The sequence below is a fragment of the Aptenodytes forsteri genome, unplaced genomic scaffold (assembly GCF_000699145.1).
Source record: "Aptenodytes forsteri isolate BGI_AS27 unplaced genomic scaffold, ASM69914v1 Scaffold241, whole genome shotgun sequence".
Taxonomy (NCBI): Eukaryota; Metazoa; Chordata; class Aves; order Sphenisciformes; family Spheniscidae; genus Aptenodytes; species Aptenodytes forsteri.
In genome coordinates, this window is record NW_008795252.1 from 11,404,042 (window position 1) to 11,426,431 (window position 22,390).

The 22,390-nt window shown below is 37.9% G+C and overlaps 1 protein-coding gene across 1 annotated transcript in view; it reads left to right on the forward strand.

Moving 5' to 3' along the window:
• The window catches only part of ARHGAP8 (Rho GTPase activating protein 8), a 59,155-nt gene that overhangs the window by 2,237 nt on the left and 34,528 nt on the right, over positions 1-22,390 (forward strand). The window contains exons 2-7 of the mRNA XM_009279058.1: positions 1,618-1,755; positions 9,891-9,978; positions 12,749-12,880; positions 15,121-15,207; positions 18,987-19,085; positions 20,191-20,301. Coding sequence (XP_009277333.1) covers positions 1,618-1,755; positions 9,891-9,978; positions 12,749-12,880; positions 15,121-15,207; positions 18,987-19,085; positions 20,191-20,301 — 655 coding nt within the window. The remainder of the gene's footprint in view (positions 1-1,617; positions 1,756-9,890; positions 9,979-12,748; positions 12,881-15,120; positions 15,208-18,986; positions 19,086-20,190; positions 20,302-22,390) is intronic.

Here is a 22,390-nt window from a genome sequence, read left to right on the forward strand (position 1 = left end):
ATGAAGAGGACTCCAATGGTATATTTATCAAGGCAGATTTTTTTTTCCTATAGGACTGCTGATTCATTTTCTGAGGAGGCTTTAATGTGAATTCAGACATAAAGAAATGTAAAAGTAGTACATGTGTTCCTGACTCCTCTTTGTCTTTGAGAAGCCCAGCCACTAGTGGCATTTTTCATCCTTGTGAAATGCATTTTTGGTACAAATCACGTTAAAAATAAAAATGAGACAATAAAGCTTTCATGTGGCTGAAACTGTGAGTGGAAAGCATTCCAAAATATTTAGTAAGAGTTTTTCTCTAACACTTATTAGCTACTGGCACATAAATCTGGCTGAAATCAATACTTAATATATTCTCTGCCCTAGTGTGTCTTGCGTGCTGGTCAAGGCATATGAAATACGCAGATGATGAGAAGGCAAAATATTCTTGAAGTACTTTTTAAAGTGGCACTGATAGTGTTATAGATAAAACTGTTAATTCTACATTGCATGATAAAAAGAGATGGATGATGTACAGGGGGTGGTGCACCTTACAGAACATTAATTTTTCTCTTTATGTGTGCCTCCTCTTCTCTTAAGCCACCAAGACACTTGTGTGTTAGCGTGTCAATTTAATGTTATTCCTGTCAGTTTCTAGAAAACATTCATTTGAATAGTGTAGAAACATTAGTGATAGTAATTATCCCAGAATCTGTGTTCATTTGGATATGTACTTAGGATCAGCTCTTTTGAACCTTACAACAGTTTGGAAAAAACGTGGGAAAAAAAACAAAACAAAACCAAACCAAAAAACCCTGGAACAAGATCGATTGACCTTGTGTTGCTCATTTCAGTGCAGACTAGATTTTTTTTAATTCTAGGATCTAGTCCAGAATCTACTGAAGTTGGGGGAAGGATGCCCATTGATTTTACTGGGGTTTTGAGCAGAATTTTACACCTTTGCGTGGCCTCTAGCTGAGTATATGTTGGATGGACATTTGGCTGCCTTGCCTATTGCAAGTTGTGGTGGTTTAATGACCGTTTCGGTCCCAGACAAAACCAGGACACAAGTTCAGAAGGTTAAAGGCTTTCAAGGAAACAGTGGGTTTTGAGGGAGGCGAGATGGAGATTTGTTTGCACTTTGCTACCTTTATGCAAAGTAATGAGTCTGCTCTCAAAGAGCCTTCACATGGGGTGTTAATGTGGAGTATGCACGTGTTAGCATACTGAAACTTTGACTTCCTCATTTGGACAACCTTGAAGTAAAAGACAAGAAGCTGTAGATGGATACAACAAGCAGATTGTGGGAGTGTAGGAAATGATGAGACAACAGCAGCAGTCGTGAATAACAAGGTCACAGCTTGCCAGCTGTCCAGTCATTGTCAAGATTTTTGTGAGCATCACGTCAGATAATAATCTTAAGGAGAATGTGAAGGTAGCTTTGAGGTATTAAAGGGTTGCTTTTCCCACATGTGACAAATGGTAAAGAATAAGAAACTGATCTGAAACTGCATCAAATGGTGATAAAGGCCTATGTTTTTGTCAAACAGAGCTAAAATTCAACCCTTCAATAATGTCTCAGAGGCAAAAGTTTTTCTTTGTTCATTAGCATTTAAACATTCTTGCTTGCTCCTTTAGAACTGCAGAAAGATGAAGCGGAAGATACACAGTCAACACAGGAAGAAACATTTATGTCTTCACCACTTGAGGATCCTGAGTTAAATATCAATCACCCTTACTACGATGTTGCGAGACATGGCATCATCCAGTTAGCAGGTATGTTTGGAAAAATGCTACGACTTCACGCTTACTAGACCCCTTACCACATTTTTCTTACTGTACTCAAGGTGATGCACAGGAATCATGTTGATGCTTTCAGCCTTCATCCTGAAAAGCAGCTGAATAGTAATATGTGAACTCAGTGCTTTTCTACAGATGAATTATGAGCCAAATATTTGAGCTTAATCTTGCTTTAAAATATAACAATAGCAATATGTTGTAATCTAAGGCCTAACTGTGGCTGTAACAGATCTGTACTTTATTTGTGATAAGCTGTTTTGTTTTCTGAATAACGTGAAGTGTTGTGTAGCCACACATAATCATTTTTCTAGTGTGCCCTGGAAAGGGCGTGCAACTGTGAAGAGATAAGGGTTACTGTATAAAAACTAATAAAAGGCAGAAAGGAAACTGTTGACATAAATGTTAAGTGCCTTTATCACCTGACTCTGTTGTGACATGGAGAAAAGCTATGGGTACATAGCATATTTGAATATTGGATCATTTAATGTTTACAGTTATTTATTTTTAAAACATTCTGGCAACGTATAAGACAGGCAGGCATATTTATGATATAAAAGCACCTCTTTAAAGTATGTATTGCATATTTTTTCCCTTTTGGCTTATTTTTGGCATCAATGTGCTTGTTAAAATAGTATTAATAATCACAATCCTGAACTAAAGAAATGTATACAATAAGAAACAAATAGCGGTATTTAACACTGCTCATCCTAACGAAGTCTAAGATCGTGTTATATTGTGCGCACTTTTTGTACCTCGTACTTCAGTGAGCCTAGATGATGATTTTTCAGGAAAATGATGAACTCGGGTTGCGCATATGTACCTTCCTGAATTTGAGCCATAACAGGGTGTCATCTAGGTGAATATGAACTTTAGCAAAACCAGTCCTCTACTGAGGTATGATTGACTAGGGCGGTGAAATCCGTGGTAATTTGACTTCTGACTGTAGTGGGAGGAGAAATTTACCCACAGTAACTTCTCTTCTTGAAGCTAGTTATACACAGGATAATAATTACCTTTTACCTTCTTCAAAACTAACCCCCCAACAGAAGACTCAAATCCATAAACAAGGGAGTAACAGATTCACATTCTTGCGATTCAAAAGCTACTACCTGCTAACCCACTAGGATGTTTCTCACTCAAGCACCAGTTTTGGGATGGGGGAAGTACCAAGACAGAAGAGTTGTTAATGAAACTGTTGAAGTCAAACTGACAAAGTGTGAAACAGACATGTTAACAGACACACTGGATACACCAGGGTCACTATAACTGTCCACCTAAGAACCTCTCACATTGCTGTATTAGGCAGTGCTATATGCTAATGCTCTAAAAGAGATCTACAAGACTTTTTGTCTCCTGCTGGTATACTCAACATCAAATTGTGATGGGCCATGTATTTACTGCTTCAACTTTAATCGTGCACAAATATTTAGTAAATGTTTGTTGTTGCTCCTCGTTCTTCATTCACTCAAAGCTGCCCTGGAAGTCATAAGCGCTTGATATTTGTCTGTTTCAGCTGGTGTTAATTCTAAAGGGTACTTGTGTGTTTATTTTCCTTGGAGGAACCATCGTCTTTTTTGCAGCTATGGGCAGAGCTGCCGGGTGATGCGCTGAAACCCCTGAGTCTTTGCTTAGACTAAGCTCCTCTTCTCCATCCCTCCCTACTGGGGAAAAAGGGGACAAGTTGGCAATCTTACTGGTCAGTCAAGGAGAACTTACTACGACATTCCCTGTTGACTTAAATAAATACATAAATAAAAGTTTACTTACTACCAAGGCAAACAATCTCAGGAGGACTCTGTCATTTGACTTGGAAGAGTTAAAATGGTGGGAAAACTCAAAAAAGGGGAAAATTTTGGAATGGGAAGATGAAATATACTGGAACAGCTCCTTTTAAAAATTCATGCTTTTACTGATGGTGAAACAGAGAACATGTGATGGGGACAGAATGATAACCAGCCTGCCCCTTCCTGAGCAGTCCTGCCTGGCTTCATCTTATGCATGTGCCTTATTCCTGTGTTAGAGAATGCGAATGTGCTTCAGTATAGTGGAGTGAAAGCCACAGTGTTTTTTAAAGAGACCTACCTGTAGCTTCCATAGTTTCATCTTGGAACTTGCTCTGTATCAGTGTTTGCTTGGAATAAAGTCTAAACATTAGGTATACTCCTGGTTTAAATTTACCGGAGCAAATGGAGGAATTCACAAGATAAATCTTGGCTGAAATGTTGGATTCTCTCTGATGGTTTTGTCCTTAATACTGCAGCCTTTTGTAGGGAAAGAAGTCCCCTAACCATTATTTAAGCTCAGAAAAGAGTGACTTTAGCTGCCATTTCAGTCAGAAATATATGATGGAGTTTTGCAAGTCTGCTGGGCAATTTAAATGCGAAGCACAAGCCAGGAGCCATGCTTCAGATGCAGTCTGCACCTTCTAAAGCAGCTCTGATGGTGGGATGTAAGAGGAGAACGCAGAGGTGTGCATATGAATTCAGAACACGGGGAAGGTAAAATATGATCCAAAGACATGCTTCACCTCCACAAAACGAGACCTCCCTATCCCCAGTGTTAACTGGCGTGGAGTCAGGTTTGAATGTTTTCTGGATTTAGATTCAAGTGAGGAAAGGATGAGCTCTTCAGATCTCCTTTCCATCTTGGAAAAGGACAGTCCCTTTTGAAACAAATAATTTTTAAATTATTTTAACATAGTTTGTAACGGTTTTAATCTCTTTGAATAAGACAAAGTATAATTTCAGTGTTTGGAATGGCTGTTTTAAAGCAATTCTGAAAGCTGTTCCTTCAGTTTTAACTCTGTGATTGAGAGACGATGAGATGTATTGTTTAAAATGATTGAAGAAAAAGAAAGAATTTAGGTGAAAATATTTGCAGTAATTTATCCATCTCCTACAGTGATCTAGTTTCTAACAATTAATTTTAAAAAAAATCTAAAATTCCTTCTTGCTTCTCAGAAATTAAAATGACTTATACCTGCTTTCCATAACAGCAGCTTTGACTATATGCAAAGAAGATTTTTTTGAGTTGTATTCATACAGTGTGAAAATACAATTAATTAAATAAGAATAGAGGAAGTTTTAAAAAGATGTAAGCTTTAATAATTGTTTATTAATTTCAGACTGATTTATTTCACAAATACCAATGTGCAGCTGGCTACTCTAAGCATATGTAAATGGAACAGTGCGGGAGTGCCGGTTCTTTGAAATTTCCCCTTCAAAATAGAAATAAAATCTGTTGCCTAAAAAGAAACTCAAGGTTATTTTTCTTTGTGGCAAAAAGGAAGGGACATATAAGGATATATGATGCATCAAGTTTCCTTATTTTCTATAGTTTGCTTTTATAATATGATTGCTGACAACTTTTTGCAGTACCTTTTTTTGAATATGTGCTTATTTAGTAGGACTCTGTCTCTGATGCTTGTGTTTTCATTAACTGCTAGTGACATCCTTTTATGTGTTAGACAAAACTTTTTAATGGAATTAAAGTCCATCGTTGTTTTAAATCTATATTTCCCTTCTTAGCTTTTTATTGCTTTTTTAGTTATATTTAAAGATTTCAGGTATCCAGCCTGGGTCTTTGTATGTCCATATTTTTCTTCAAGATCCAGTTGATTTCATGCCCCTTTCTGGTTTTGAACCAGTGCATTAGAAACTGATTAGAATAGTATTATGTAGATCAGACTGTCAAAGGTAAAGTTGTAATTTAGTTTCTGTAATATGTAAGGAGAAACTGCAGTGAATTACTTAACAAGCGTAAGACCCAAGTCCTAATGATTTTCAGTCCATCTCAGTGACAGCTTTGCTGCTACTTGCAATACCTTCAGGAGCAGATCTGTGGTCTGTAAATTGCAGTGCCACAGGAAAGAACTGGGTTTAAAGATAATTTTTTTTTCTCAAAAGCTTTACTTTGTTCTTTTTTTTATTTCCAAAGGCTATTCCTTAAATCAGTATCTCTGACATTATTTCATGAGTACCCTTTTGGGGAAAACAACAAATCAACTGGGGAGACCTAAGACTTGGGCACTTTTCAAGAAGGAAGCTGAAGGCTCTGGTTTGTAACCTATTTGCAGCACAAGAGCAGATTTTAATGTGGCCTTTGCACTTTACAAAGCATGTCCTAACCATTTGGGTGTTGTCGTGTTTTTCTCTCAGTTGCTATGAGAGGAGCTCCAAAATAAAGGTTGATATCAATGAAAAGTATTTCCTGCTCTAGTGAAGAGAGAACGTGCCTGAGTGATAGAAACATGGGTTCAAATCCTCTAGGCAGGAATTGAACTTGGATTTTCCAAATTCTGCGCCAGTTTTCCTCTTGCTTCTTTCTCCAACTATTTTCTTCTCAGAATGTGAAAGGAAATAAATCCTTATTTACTACATTCCTCACTTTGAACATCAGACTGTAAGCTATAGTGTCTTTTTTAAAGGCAAAACTGAGTCAATTATATCAAAATATGTGGACGTGCTTTCTTGTTGAATCTGAGAAAATATAACGGGTCTGCTTTAAACATCATTTAGTAGAGCAACAGGCTTGCTAAAATAAATGATGGCTCAAAGTGCCAAATTCAAATGTGAATGTGAACTCAATTTTAGGTTTGGGTATCCTGACAATATACCACAAGACATTCTACACCCAAATATACCTTATAAAAAGAAAAGCCTAGCACTATTTCCCCTTTACCAAGTAAATGTAAATTATATTCCCTTTCTGTTTGACTATTCTGCTGTTTCTTTGCTTTCCTTAAATTTTCTTTTATGCTTTCTGTGAATTATCAGAATACTTAGTTTTGCATCACTGAAAGCAGTTTTGGTTTTCAATGCCCCTTTTAAGACTAGAGCATTGTTCTAGTCCAGAGAGTCAGCCAGACAGAACTGTGCTGACATTAGAGAGACTAGCTTCAGGAATGGCTTTAACTCACCCTTATTTCAACTTGTTTTACATACTTTAAGAGGAGCACATCTGAAATGTAAATAATTAATTACATCAAAAAGCAAGCTGTCCCTTTGCTTTCAGCTGATCTGAAAAAAAATGTGCAAAGGCAAAGTATTTTTCTTAGGCAAAATTTGAAAGAAAAGTTGCTCATGGAGGAATCTTTGATGGGGAATCTTGGCTTTCGGAGGGGAATGAACAAGGTTCCTGGTGTAGGAAGTCTGAACATTCACTTTTAGTCATTCCTATTTAGAAAGACACCTGAGCATGTACTTGATTTTAATTGCAATTTTAGCACTTTCCAGAATTAGCCAGGTGCAGTACAGGTGCAATCCTCTCACAGAAAGTTGGTTTCTAAATAAACAGGTGGACATCGGTGGAATCCAGAGGAATGAACACAAAAAGGGAACTTTGTGAAATCAAAATGAATTGACTCTTGGAATTTAGAGTTGGTGTCGTTCTCTGTATTTCCTTGGTGGATCCAGTCTCTGTCCCAAAGGATAGACATTACAATGGATATTTTAATACTTCACCTTTAAGCTGTCTAATATCCATTGTAATGTATTTTCATATGATCAGCCGAGGTGATCAATGCCAGGAGAAAGAGGACTCAGATCTCTACAGCTAAAGGTATAAACTTCTCCTGCTAACGCTGAGACTTAGCTGTGTTATCTTGGCTGTGTGTTTCTTAACTGACTACAAAGTTTGCCATTATGGATGGGCAGAGACCCATAGTGGATTCGTTGTGGGTGTATTTACTGTCCATTACTCAGCCTAGGCAAAACACTGAAGTTTCATGATAGTTTTTTTGCAGCCCTCTATTTCCCTGAGTCATAGAGAGTAGGAGGAGGTTTGGAAGCACAGTCTGTCTTGCCATTTAACATAGTGTAACTGAGGTTTAGGCTCATTTTCTCTAGCTTAAATTCTATGAAAGAAACAGATATGTGAGCAAGTGTTTTTTCACTGTTGTGGCAAGTCCCCTGGATTTTGACCCTGCTTCTACTCCAATTGAAACCAATGGCAAAAGTTCTGTTAGCTTTAGGGTCTCGCTTTGCTGTAATGTGATAATGACAAGCTTCAGTGAAGTAAAATGATATTTCACTTTTCACTTATAAAATAGTAATGTTTAGTATCATCAGAACAAAAGCTCTTAAAAACTCATGCTAAAATTACAGCATTCAAAAGATCTCATTTACAAATTGGAATGAGCTGTAACATTAGAAAAAAACTTTTTATTTGCAAGAAGCAGTTAGGAAGTGCTGTGCCATCCAAATTCTTAATTAAAAAGTAGAACAATCCCCTTTCCCACTTGCCCTACCCTGTGTCTTACTGTAACATTTTTTTTCCTACTGCAAAGTTTGGTATCAAAAGTGATGTATGATTCATGTCTGTTTCAGTAAAATCCAGACAAATAAAACCCCAGCAGATACTTGTATTTTAATGTGCATAAATCTCATTCTGGACAGCGTGCTCTACACACCCCTCTTTACTCACCGAGCGCAGACGAGGAGGCTGGCGTCACTGTGCAGTGCTCCCAGGAGTGGCTCCGCAGCCAGCACAGCTGATAATCCTGAGGGCTGCCAGGGAACGCGTGCAGATAGCAAGTGCCTGATCCAAAGGCAGGAGCCTCCTACCCATGGGCGAGAGAAGTCTATCAGACCTTTTCTGTGCATGAGGGCAGAATCTGAGCCAGTGACTTTTAAAAAGGCATAGGTAGGTGGCTAGAGGAGTGTGAGCGCCCAAGCAGTTAAGGCAGTCAGTCTTTGGGAATGCCTCCTGAATATTTGGAGCTCAAAACCAGTGCAGAAGGATAAGGGGAGGATCACATTTTCCAGGGAGGGTAGAACAGGTTATCAGCTTTCATCTGAAAGTGTTTGGTGACATTAGCCTATGAAATAGATTAATACGATACTACATTTTTGACCCGAAAGCGAAACATCAAGGAGCAAAGCTGGTATCGCACTTCTTTTTTGCTTTGTCCCATGTAGAGAATGAGGCATCTTTCAGTTCTAACTTGTTTAAGTCCAATTAGTAGGGAAATACAGGTTTTGTGGGATAAAAATATACTCTGTTCTGATTTAAAATCTGCATACTTGAAATTACAGTCTTTGTTGAATGTGCAGATAACTTTACCCTTCAAACTGCACTTTCACATGTTTGGGTGAAAATTCTATCCTCAAAGTCATGGGATTCAAACTATGTCGAATGGGGAAGCAAATGCTCTAGCAAATGTGATGGGAATTTCCCAGGGTGCTCAGTCACAGCCCTTCTGGTGGAGGGCAAGGGAAGCCTGCTTCTGTTTTGATCAGCACTTCGTGTGTGATGTTAAAATTTGATGTTGTTCAAAACGTTATTGATGCCTATGAAGAAAGAACAGTCCCTTTCCTTTCGTTAACTGTCATCACTAAGGGGAAGCTGGCACTGCTTTATTTAGTTTTTAATAGAATTGAGATTCTCGGTCACCTTTTCTGGTTTGCTGTTGTTGCCTGTGTGGCACTGTGGGAGAGGAGAGCGAGGTGCTCTGCTCTGCTGGTAATTTTGAGAAAGTTTCTCTGCCTCAGTTTTCCCGTTACTGAAACCAGGCAATTCTGTTTGTTTATGTTCTAAGTGTATCTGTAGTCTTTTATAAAGCTGGTTATTTTTTTCTGCCTTTTAATTCAAGCAGTCGAATGTGACCAACAGTGACAATTAGTGACTTATTTAGTAATTTAACTGGAAACCTTTCTTAGATTTATTTTGCTCATAAAAATGATTGTCTCTAACAAATAAAATATTCCACAATGCATTGTAACATAGTAATTTTTTCACAAACAAGTCATGATTTAGAGAACAATCTTTTATTAATGTTTTAATTTAATTTTAGTACATCATTCATATTAATGCATGTCACATTATAATGCCTTTATAAGTACTTTGAGAATATCAAATAAGACACTTAAAAATAACTTCAGGAAATAAAATTATGGTCTGTTTAAGAACAATATGCAGACATACCTGAGTACGTATGTTTGCTATCTGTAGGCAGCATGGTTTGATAGTGAAGTCTCAGTACGTTTTGAGTAACAATGGGAGATACAGAGGTAGCTCCAAATATCAGAAGGTACAAGCCATTCCTTCAGATCACTGAGGTCCCACTGCATGAGTAAATGAGCGTTGTCTTTACTAACTGTTTTGTTCATTAGGTGATGACAATTCTGGAAGGAAGGTGATTACCTTCAGTTGCTGCCGTATGCCCCCCTCCCATCAGCTCAATCACACCAGATTGCTGGAGTAAGTTTCTCTCAATCTCCTGCGTGGACTACTTTACATTTTATATGTGAACTTCTATTAGCTTGTTTCCAGGTGAATGAGCTTTCAGGGAGGAGAAGCAGGAAGCAGGGAGTGAAATGAAAAAAGGATGTAAAACCTACTAGTGTTAATATTGAGTGAATGAGATGTGGATGAAACTGCCAGAGTTACTTCACCTGGAATCTTGACTAGAAGAAGCAATTCACTGTGTACTGAAATTAACTTGTTGTCTTGATTTTATTAACGAATTCTGATAGCATTTAAAAAATTGAATTTATGATGAGGACCAATGAAAGAGAAATTCTAGTATTTTAGTGCTCTGTACACATGTTCTCATGAATAGCAGTGTTTGCCTTAATTTGCTATACTTCATCTCCTAAATCGCTCAGCAAGAGCGTTGTTCGTTTATTTACATCTTAGTGGTTTTCCTCTTTTATAAAAAAATCTGTGTTACGTACAGTATATTATGCTTAACATTTTCATATGTATCTCACTTTGTAATGTTTGGGGTTTTGTGTTAAAAGAGGTTGTGAATATGTAAAATCACAACATTCTTTCTTATAAACTTGCTGCAGCAAGGTACCAGGACATGTTTCTGCCTTGTAGTTTGTCACTACAATGAGATCTGTTCTGCCGTGAGAGTCCCATCCTTATTAAGCATTTTAAACGTATTTGGAGTTCTTGTACAGCCTCCATTGCCAAAATGTTTGAGCACCTTTCAACTGTCAGTACCCACCACCTTTGGAAAGGACCGAAGTGCTGTTATCTCAACTTTTCAGAAACAGAGAGGGATTAGAAGGCAGGTTATTTAAGAGATGTGTTTGAGACCATGTTGCTTCATTTGTATGCTCTTCACAGCTAGGGTATTTCCACAGCCTGAAGCCAAAGCTTCCTGTGTAGCATAGAGGGAGCATTAGCGCCTAGGAGGAAGAGCCTCACCAGTCAGCTCCTCACCTAGAGGAGCTACCTGCACCGATTAATAGGAAATGCCAAAGAAAGGAGTGTGACAAACCATGTTGCTACCCGATCTAAGAACCCTTCCTCAGTTCTGCGAGGAGGCGCCTTGATGAAACTAGGATTTCCAGCCCTCAGACTCTTCTGGACTCGAACATTTACATGTTTTCCTGTATCTGAGCCCACATCAAATTCACTTGGAAAGCCTGTGCTAAGAGGGAACTGAAGGCAGGTGTCTGAATGTGAAGCTAGCAATATAACTATCAAGTGACTGCTTTTGAGTAGTTAGACCCAGATGTTGAGTTTTGAGGAAAAACTGCAGAGTAGGCCCAGATTGGTAGGTGTTTTGCGATGAAATAACTTAAAGAATTGATTTGGTAAAGCTTTTGTAATGTCCCTGCAGTTCTGTTACAGCCTTGGAACAGGTAATCGACTGTACAAAAATACTGGTTATTTTATGCTCACAAAACTCTCTCAATTACTTTTAGAAGTACAGGCTTTCTGCATGCAATGTGCCAAGGAATTTGCATGCTGTAAAATAAAACATGAGGCACTCTGTATGTAAGAATATCTGTTTAGATATATTTTAATTGCAAACTCTTTTTAAAAAAGTCTTGAATGACTGTTACTACTACTTCTTCCATTAAAATACCTTTAATACTTAAGTCAGGGATCAAAACAGCATTATATTAATTGCGGTGGCGGTCCTTGTCCCAGGCTATTTGCAGTCTAAGATTTACAGTGTGCTGAAGGAATAAGCAGATAAATGAGACTGTGGGCGTACAGTGTAACAGTGAAGTTACGTGCTTTTCCATGCAAAGGTGGATAGTCCAAGTGGCCTTGATACTTGCAGATAGCCACCGCCTCGTAAATGGCGCATGGAACTATCTATTTTATTGAATTAAAATCGCCTTCATACAATTAAGAGCAATAGCTGGGGCTCTGTCGCAGAATAATAAGATAGCATTGAGAATGACATGAGAAAGTTGAAATCTGACACAGCAAGAGGTGAGGCCAGATTGTACTCCTCCATCATTGCTTTATTTGAATCATTGAGCTGTGTAATAGGCCATAGAGTGTTCCTCAGTTGTAGGAGAAAGGGAAGAGAAAAACATCTTAAACTATACCATAAAAGAATGAACACACAGAAGTCTGCTTATAAAACATGCAGTATTATTTCAAGATGGGATAAGTAGTATAGTTCTTTAAATTAGTTGTAAGGGAAATGATCTATGAACACAGTCCCCACAATACAAACAAGGGAAAGGCAAATATATTCAAGAAAACAGTTTACAGTAACAAGTTGTAATTGGCAGTAATTAGGGCTAATGGATTTTTCAAGAATTTAATAAGTTTTAAATTGAGAGGAAAACCCAAGATTTATTCTTTATTATTTTGAAAAGTCAAAATGACATTGTTTGCTTGGCTAAAAGGAATGAATTTACAAAGACCCAGAAGAAAGCAAAATAGAAGTCACTGTCAGTTAAAATGCATCTTTTTAAAAATTTCTTGGAAAACACAGTCCCATATTGTCTTCATCTTTTAGTGATTCCTGAGCACCATAGTTTTTGTAACTAAATACATTCTTTCAAATTTCAGGCTTTGCAGTGATACGGAATTATTGGCAACACTGTCAACTAGAGCAAGAGTAACTTGTTAGATAAATACACTGAAGCAAATGTGAATTTGCAGTCACTAGTGTTCTGTGCAAAGATAGCACGTTTTCTTTCTCAGTTACTGCTTTAAAATTCTCATCCAGTAAACTGTCTTAAAACTAAAATGTTATCTTTTTCCTCAGGTACTTAAAGTATACTCTGGACCAGTATGTAGAGAATGATTATACAGTTGTCTACTTTCACTATGGCCTGAAGAGTCTGAATAAACCGTCTCTGAAATGGTTACAAACAGCCTACAAAGAATTTGACAGGAAGTATGTCTCCAAAATATTTGGTTTACTCTTTCGGTTGTGTAATGTCTCTAACCAGCTTCCATGAAGGAAGCAGATCTTTCCCAATCCGCCTGCAGCTGAGTTCATTTTGCCATTGCAAATTCCTGTAATGATATTGGTGCTGTTGGTTCTCTTGTAAGTGTCTTCTGTGCAGTACTAAGGAGTGGCCTGAGTGCTGCAGTGGTTATCCAAAGGTATAAAAAGCCTTGGGAACAAAACAAGAGTCACTGTCTTTCTGTGCACTATTTAACAGGATACCTGTGACACCTTATTAGTCATCATTCTCAATCATCTCACAGTTACGTTTGAACCAATGTATCTGTTTTTTCTGGGATTGGGTAAAGGAGAAGAAAGGTAAAGGATCTCTTATATTTTTGTCTTCGCTGTGAGATTTGGACTATGCTACTGGTTTTTACTGTGCACTGACAATTCCTGAAAATAAAGCACTGTATGGAGTTGGAAGCCTACCCTACCATACTATTTTCCTTCTAGGAGAATCCCAAGCCAAATTTACAGTTGCTGTATGGGAAGAGGCAGTATGAGGGCAATATCTTCTTCAGTTTTGTTGCCTTCTGACATGCGTATGTCCCAAGTGCACAAAGTCACTCTGATTTATGCCAGAAATCTGTTTTCTCTGTTCCCCAGCCCTGACCCAGAAAGCAGGAGAACCAGAGAGGAGCAGAGAAGCCCAGGTAGCTGGGCAAAACCAGGCAACTGTACACCCATCACTTTATTCGCAGCTGGGACTTCTTGGCATGCTGTCATTGAGAAGCTCAAAGCAATATTCACAGCCCAACATGTATGTTCCACTGTACTAGCCAGAGGAAAAAAACCAGCACCTTTCAGACTTCTTCTGTGCGTGTGTTTTGGGGGTCAAAGGAAAGAAAGAACAAAGGAGAGTACAAGGGACAATAGTAATTAACTAGCATCATGAAAGCAAGTGTTCCAACAGTAGTTTCAAAAGAATAGATCTTGCTTTAAAGGTTTACAGCAGAGGCTTAGTAAAGTCTTGTGGGCATTTAATTGTAATCTAGGAAATTATAAAGTACATAAACTTCCACAGCAGCAACAGCTTACGCCCGTTGCTTCAAGGTACAAAACAAACTTAAAATGGAAACTTCAGTAAAGCAACGCAGGTGTTTTGCTTGTTAGTTTTTATTGTTGATTTTGGGTTCCTATCCATGGTGGTGCCAATTGCACAGGGAGAGTTGTTTGCTTGTGTATGATAGTGGCTTTAGGAAAACAATGCCTTTTCATTCAAAGATGTTTGGGCCCAATTAAAACCCAAAAGGAAAAACTGTTGTGATTGCTGAGTTGGTCCCTTTCTCCCCTTTTACCATAACCTGTTACAAGAAGGTTTTTTTTTTTTAGGAGTTCACGATCATTTTTTCCATGATCATTGTTTTTCTAACAATGAATGGTGAACGCTTGGGAGGGGCAGGCGCTCCCTACTGGGAAGCAAACTTGGCAAAGTAATAAGCAACAATTTATATATAAAGGCAGGATATTTCATTATGCATTTCTCAATTTCATTTTGCAATAATGTTGAATAAGAGCAGAGTCTTTTTGTGCAGCCTTTCTTCCATTTCAGTTTCAGCCTACTAGAATCTATTGTTTATGTATCATGATAAGACATGGTAGAATCAAGCAATGCTATAATGGAGAAAGGTTTTTGTTTCATACAGAGGGGATCATCCAGTATAAAACAGCGTGCAGTTGGCTTCACCTTTAGTAATTACTAGCAAAACAAGACAAAAGTAGTGGTAAAAATAAAAGATTAGGTGTAAATTTTACATCTGAAAATTTAGAAGTTTTCTCCAACATGAAACTCCTGTAAGCAGAAAATAAAGGGAGATGAAGGAAAGTAATTTTTTTTTTATATCACAGAATTTTTTAGACTCTTTGTTCTCTTCTCATTTTTTTTTCAAGTTGCCTAATTTCCCTTCTATCCCCCTGTTACTAAACTTATGAGACAGCAGACATTGGTTAGGAACATAATAGTGTTATCTTGGCCTACTATTGTATCATCAAAACTGACCATTTTTTAATTTTTTTTTTTTTCATTTTACATTCAGTTTCTTCTGAATTAGGTCTTTTTAATGTATTTGAAAAGAATGCTGTATAATGTTCCTGTAACAATACCTCCCATTCAGTTGCAGCTATTCAGTTCTAGCGTCTATAATATTCAAAAGTCTTCTAACAATTTCGTTTTCTTTTCCTAGGTATAAGAAAAACCTTAAAGCACTCTATGTTGTACATCCAACCAACTTCATAAAAATCCTGTGGAATATCTTTAAACCTCTTATAAGGTACTTGGCAGTTTATTTAACACATTTTCCCATTTAGTTTAAGGATGGTTTGTTCTCTAATACGTTGCTTTTAAAAAGGCTTGAGGTAAAATATGTCAGCACAATAGCCGCCATTCAAACTGTCTTGAACTAACGAGTAAGGTGAGCTTAAGCTTGGGTATGAATAATAGGGTAGAGTTCTTTTCTTTCTAAGAAAAGGGAGTCTCAATTCATAGTAGTTTTACTGGTATGTTAAAGTAAATATCACTTTAAAACATAGTTATTCTGTGGACCATGAATGACTCTTTTGTCCTCTTTGACAGCACTTAGCACAATAGAACTGGGTCCGTGACTGGAGTTACTAGGTGGTACGGTAAAGCAGATAATAAATGGTTAACCTTCAGTCTGATCTCAAGTGCTGAGATGAATAGGAATGATACTACTTGTGTGTTCAAAGTTAATGGATAAGCCCTGAAGTGCCCATAAGAATTTGAGATGGAAGCTGTAACGGTGAAGGTGGATGTATTTTACTGGTGCATTCTTTGCCTGGTAAAAATTGATGCTATCTACAAGGAACCATCAACAATGGGCAGATATTGCTAAGTGCTAGGATGGTTGGGCTTTCTTAGTTTCTGCTCCTGAACTTTTGTCACTTTCAAAGTCATTCTAATATTTTGCGGATTATGTTATAAATGTCCTCAGGGCTGAAGGACGAAAACAGCTTATCTTGAGAACCCATAATGAACCAGCTAAAAATGTCCATTACAGTAACTTGCAATTGTTTCAATTCTGACTGGTAGAAAGCTAATTAATTAGAAAGGGGAAGTTTAACTTCTAGACAGATCAGGACATGTAAGGAGCATGTGAAAACAAAAAAGTAATTACAGCTAAAAATCCTTCCAGAATATGCTGTTCTTGAAACAAGAAGACTGACTATAGATCTTTATTTTAACTGGCATAAAATAAATGCCAGAGATCCACGGCATAGACCAGTGGTGAGAAAAGTGTGACAGAAGCAGGAGGTCCAGTAGCTGATAGTACCTCAGGAATGGGGACGGATTTTTTTTTTTTTGGTTCCTGATTTACTGTAGGATAGCTATGGAGAGCTTTCTAGGAAAAAAATTAATAAAACCAGAAAAACTCTTGATGTACATTACAACACTCAGGTGAAACCAACTTCTTTCTCAGAGGCAGCTGAGAGCTCCTTGGGAATAGCTCCAGGCAAGCAGTTTTGGGACACCGGCGTTTTTCAGTCTGTGCGTTTTAATGCACTCAGCGGAGCCACAGCTGGACAAGAGCTGTGCTGTTTGACTTAGAGTAATAATTGGCTGCTAATTCTTACAAAAGAAAAGTTTACAGGTACCTGTTCCAAATACTCATTTACCCTGGATCTTACTATGTCTGTGTAAATAAGATGAATCCTTTTTTTCTTGGAACAGTATGATACACTGGCAATTAAATCCTTGTTTACTTTGGATGTGAAAATGGGTGATCCTGATAAGCTTAAGCATTTATATCTAGCATAGAAAATTCAAACCAGGGCTTGTCATCTTACATGCATCATCATCTTGACCTTCTGAATACCCTGCTTTCATCAGGATTGGCTGTTCTTGTTTGTGCTCGACTTTTACCAATGTGTACCTGGATACTTGAGTTGAATCTAATTTAGCAACACTCTACTCTCTGTTGTTACAATACGTGACCAACAGAAACAAAGATATTTGTACACTGGCACTGACAAAATAATTGAAAGTATGAGTAAACTCTGAAAAGGTCCAGAAGGCAGGGATGAGCTGAAGCTAGGAAAAAACCCTCTTTACTGCTTAAAATGGTTTAATTACCGATTGCTCACATGCATTTGTGGTTTGGGTTTGTCAAGTAAAGGAAAACGTAAGAATATAATTTTAAAACTGAAATGTGAAAATGCCCATGTACAGTTTGCCTCAATTGTACTCTCATTGAATACTAAAACTTATTAACATTGTTAATTTACTAGAATAATAGAATTTAAAATTTGTTCACAGTGCCTTTTTCTCCCAGTTTAGAATAATCTTATCTTAGCAGATCATGCTTTTATTTAAGCGCCAATATTAAACCAAAGTTCTCAAAAAGAGGGGAGAAAAATCCTTTGGACTTTCTGTTTCCTAGCTTTGCTGAATTATAGCCCAGACTCATTTTTAGATAGTGTTTCCAAGAAAAATCACAGACGTAAAATAAATTTAATTATCAAGAAACATGTATTTATTTTTCGGAGGTCTGTTAGTACATTTGGTAATTGTTAGTACATGGCCTAATTACTTTTACATGAACAATGTGTTTGCTAAGAACTGGACAAATGACAGAATTATTAAAGAACAAAAGTAATAAGTATTTTAGCATACTGGTATTTGAAAGTATTTAAGAAAATGTAAATACTTGAAATTTTTCAAGCTCCAGAAGTTGATTGATCTCCTTTCCAGTCCCAAAAGAGATGAGCAAGAAGGTAATGTGTTAAGTCACATCTATTTTTTTCCAAACTGCAAAAAACCTCTAAGAGCAGCACATTTCTGTGTGTGAGCTAACAGAAGCCACCCGCCTGTTATCAAAATAATATAGATTTAGGTGGTGGTGGTGATGTGGCGTTTTTAAGGAACAGCAGTAATTCCTAATTGCCCACAACTTAGTTACAAATTATGTGTTCTGTAACATGTCCTGTATTACCAGAGGTGATTAGTTACAGAGAATTCTGTGCTAGCCCGTGGCTTAGGTAAGATGTTGAAATCTCAGGCTGTTTTGGATAAAAGACACACTGAAGAGCTCTGAAGTTGTACACGCACAGCCTGATATCCGTCGGTGTCTCAAAATCGCTTGCCTGTTAGCAAAATATAGCTCGTTTCAATTAAAAGCTTCTAAAATGCTGAAGTGACTTATATTTGTACCGTCTCCCACTAGAGGGAGTGTGTGTATGTGTATTTGACAATCCAGGTATAAATTCATTAATGCGAGAGAATTTTTCTACAATTTTACTGTCAAAGTAAGTTGCAGCAAAGAACACTTTTTATCATAAACACCTATTATTTTGATTGACACTTCATTACAGGACAGATATTTTGTGTTGTGGAAAAATATGAAATTATTTCAGTCCATGTGTATAAATGTGTCACTGAACCTTGTTTGAACACCCCAGCCTGTAAGTAGTATATTCTGGCTGAAACTCAAGACCTAACTAGTGATACTTGGTGCTTCAAATTTGGAAATCTGTTTTGTGCAACTCATAGAAAAAACTTGTTATTCAGGATGTTTCCTAGAAGCTATCCAGCCCTTTTCAAATTAGATAAAGCTCATGGCCCAACGCTTCAAGGGTATACACTATCCGTGCTTTGAAAATCTTGCTTACTGCTTTATCATTTGTGTCTACAGCCCCATTTTTTGTCTTTTGGCAGGGAGGAATACCTAAATAATACAAACATGTTGTTCTGTTGGCCATGTAACATTTTCTCCAAAGTTAACAGTTCTTTTTGTGAGCTTTCTAATGCTGTGTGAAAGCTGTTTTTCAGTGGCTTTTAAAGCAGTGTTTTTCATATCTATGCAAATCACAAAACATTCAGATGGAAGTCAGTTATTTTTATTCAAATCAGACTCTCAGGCATGCACTGTATATGTTTGATCATATGAAATGAAATACATCTTATGTCTCCTGCTGCTTCAATTACAGTCTAATTTTGTGTTGCATCAGCACTTACATTTTTGTAATAGAAACTAAACCCTTCATAAATGTTCCTCCCATGCTGATTTTTATACTTCTTTGTGATTTTTTTTAGCCATAAGTTTGGAAAAAAAATCACCTACTTGAACTATTTAAGTGACCTCGGAGAGCATCTCAAATATGACCAGCTAAATATCCCTCAAGAAGTCATCCGGTACGTGGCAAGTTTAAAATACGTTGTCTCGCCTTTTGTCAGGTAGAGTTGCGTCCTGTTCGCTGTATTCCAGGCAGAATCTATTCCTGTTTCTTCAATGATTAAAAGTCTAATTTACCTATTTGTGCTTGGTTGGATTTAATTCTGAAAGCTGCATTGCCATCAAAGACGTGCTGAAGTGCGTCAGTTGTTTAGAGCAGAGAACGCTATATAGTTTTCTACAGATTTGGAACATCTCCATCTCAGTTGTGGAACATTTCGTAGTATAATTGCAGCTTCTGTGTGAGTGTTAGCAAAACCAATCCATGTGTCATTACTGCTTATGAGTATCATGTAATGTTCATGGGCAAAAATGTAATCCTGACCTCTTTGCTTGCATATTGTAACAGATTAAGTGACTTCATTTTGATTGATTTTTAAACTTTATGGATATGTCTATTGTTAGCGGACCCATTACTTTTATACCGTGCGTGTATGTGTGTTAGGGAGGACTATTGGAGAGGGGGCGGGAGAGGAAAAGAAAAAGAAATACATAGGGCTGGAATTGTCAAGTGCCAGTATTAGTATCAATAACAGTCTTTTCGACACAGCGCTGTACATGGAAATGCTTTGATGTACTGATAGGAAGTGATTTTATGTCACCGCTGAATGAAAGTAACTGGAAGCTTTGATTATGACTGTTATTGATGCCTAGTGTGTTTTTACACACCTTTTTTGTAAATATGGAGTAACAGAAAATACCTTACAGCTCTAAGGTTATAAATTGGATTGCACGGTTGCCAAAGAAAGGGGAGTTGTATTTTGAGTAACAAATAGGTTTGAATTTTGCTGTTAAATTGTAGTGTGTTCCTATTTTTTGGACACATTTATTACTATACTCCACTGGCTGAAGCAAAAGAGCTCTTCTATGTCTTGCTTAAGAATTCTACCACAAATACTACTTAAAAATATCCCTAATGCTTAAATTAAATGCAAGTTCTGTAAGACCTGCAGCATATACACTATTGTCAGGAGATCAGCATCATGAGCAAAACTGGTAGCTGTTCATCTATATAGTTTGTCAGCCGTGGTGTGCAGAAAATCAATGATTTCTTGATTTTCGCAGGCATGATGAAAATCTTCGGGGGAAACAGAAGGGAAAACTGCCACTTGTGGTTAAGGTTCCTCCACCACGGCCACCTCTACCTACCCAGCAATTTGGAGTCAGCCTGCAATAGTAAGCCATGAGAGTTCTAAAATATGAGATTTCTGTACCCTGCAACCTTCTGTAATACGCAGAATCGCTGGACAGAACGTCTGCAAATGTTTTTTTCATTGTATGTTTAGTTTCTCATTCTCTTTGAAAGCCACGAAACTATGAGGCTAGACAATAGGTTTTATGAATTCAGGACGGGTCTCACACTCCCAGTGACCTGCCTGATCTGCATGTTTACAATATCTTTGTGGTAGTTAGAGCTAGCATGGCTGCACAACTTTTCTCCCACTGGACAGAAATTTGCCCATATATGACAGAGCCGTGAGCTAATCTGTTGCTGGTGGATGCTGGCAGTATGAAAATGTTTTGGAGATATGTAGATGGTGGATAGCAAAGACAAAACAAAGCTTCAGGCTCCAAAATGGCTGCATAAAGCTAAAATGGATGCTTGAGCCTTTATATATTGTTGTTTTGTTGCTCACATATTGTTCTGATCAGAGTTTTATGAAATGAATAAAATCACTCTCTTCCAGAAATGCCCTGACAGCTGTTTACGTAGATTACAGCACTGTATGTGGTATAAAAAATGATTTACTTTACGCAAGGAATGGGATGGCATTAGTACTTGCAAGATTCAATTTTGGTAAAAAACAACAAAAATCCTGTAAAACCTTCTAGCTTCCTATACACAGTCATTTCTGTCAGAGCTGTGGAAAACTATCTTTCTATGGCATCCTTCTCAAAAACAGCTGAAGAATATTGTTCGCGTTCAGCAAAGGCAATTTAGGCTGTCTGATACATGGACATTTGTCGAATCTCCTCCCACCCCCAGTCTACTTTTTTCGTTCTAATGATTCAGCTGTAAATGAGATATAAAATATAATTTTCCCCTCGTTAAATGTTAAGCATTAGTCCTCTCTGGAAGGCCTGAAATTAGAACAATCAATATCTATTGTGTAAGAGCTACTGTGACATTAACTTTTATGATACCTCTTTAGAGTTCACCCTAACACTTGAAACATGGATAACTCACTTCCCTAGAGAATATCTTTTAGGTGGGCTCCACTGGGTCATTAAGAAGGACAATGTTTTATGCTGCCGCTGCAATAGTAAAACCAGGACTGTTTGCAGGCATCAGGGCACACTGTCACTTGCCTCCAGCCCAGCCTGGCTGCTCAAGCAGCTCTATCAAACTTCTCGCAGGCTTATGTGATCAGACAGCACGTTGTGTGCCACTCTTACCATCTGCTAGTCATATTTTATTTCTCTGACTGTGCCTGAGCAGTAAACAGTGTCTTTTGCTGAGCTGCACGTGGTGAGGGTGTGGTGGCCACCCTTCCTGGCTCTACCGCTTTCCAGCTGCGTTACCATCAGCAAACCACGTCCTTGCTGCATGCCTTAGCTTTCCTAAGTATAGAAAGGGTGGTTACTTACAAAGAACTTTTCTGTGGAAGATCTGTGGGTGGAGAAACACCGAGTGAGGCGTTACTATCATTTTTGACCCAGAGAATTCCAGCGCTGGCGATGGAGGCGCTGACAGACGGACGCCCTCCATGTGCGGGTGCAGCTCACAGCGCTCGGGTGTCCGAAATGGATGTACGTGGGGATATTTGTTTCTTCTGTTTGTCCACCCTTGTCCAGATTCCCTCTTGCAGAAGAGACGGTGGTGCATCACCATGTAAAAATCACAAATAAACAAATCCCCTATGACCTCTAAATAAGAAAAAAGGACTTAATTTAGATTGTGTTTGTGAAGAAAGGTAAAGTTAATGGAGGAGAGGGAATGATATGTGTGGAGAGCTTCTAAAATCTGAACCAAAAAAAAAGTATCAACTTTCATCTTGATGAATGAATTGCTTTTGCTAATTCCCTCTCCTTTTATGATCTCTATAGACAGTAATGGCAAAATGGCAGTGACCTCCCACCTGTCTAGCAAAGAGGCAGGTTTGAAGTCTTCTCCTGGGTGAGGCTCTTCCATTTTTCTGAAGAGAGCTACAGGGAGACCCTGATTTTATTTTGTATAGGCTTATGGGAATATGTGTGCTGTGTATTTCATTACAGTTAGTAAAAATTGTACTGTCAGAGATGCTGCTGAGAGAAAGCTACTGTC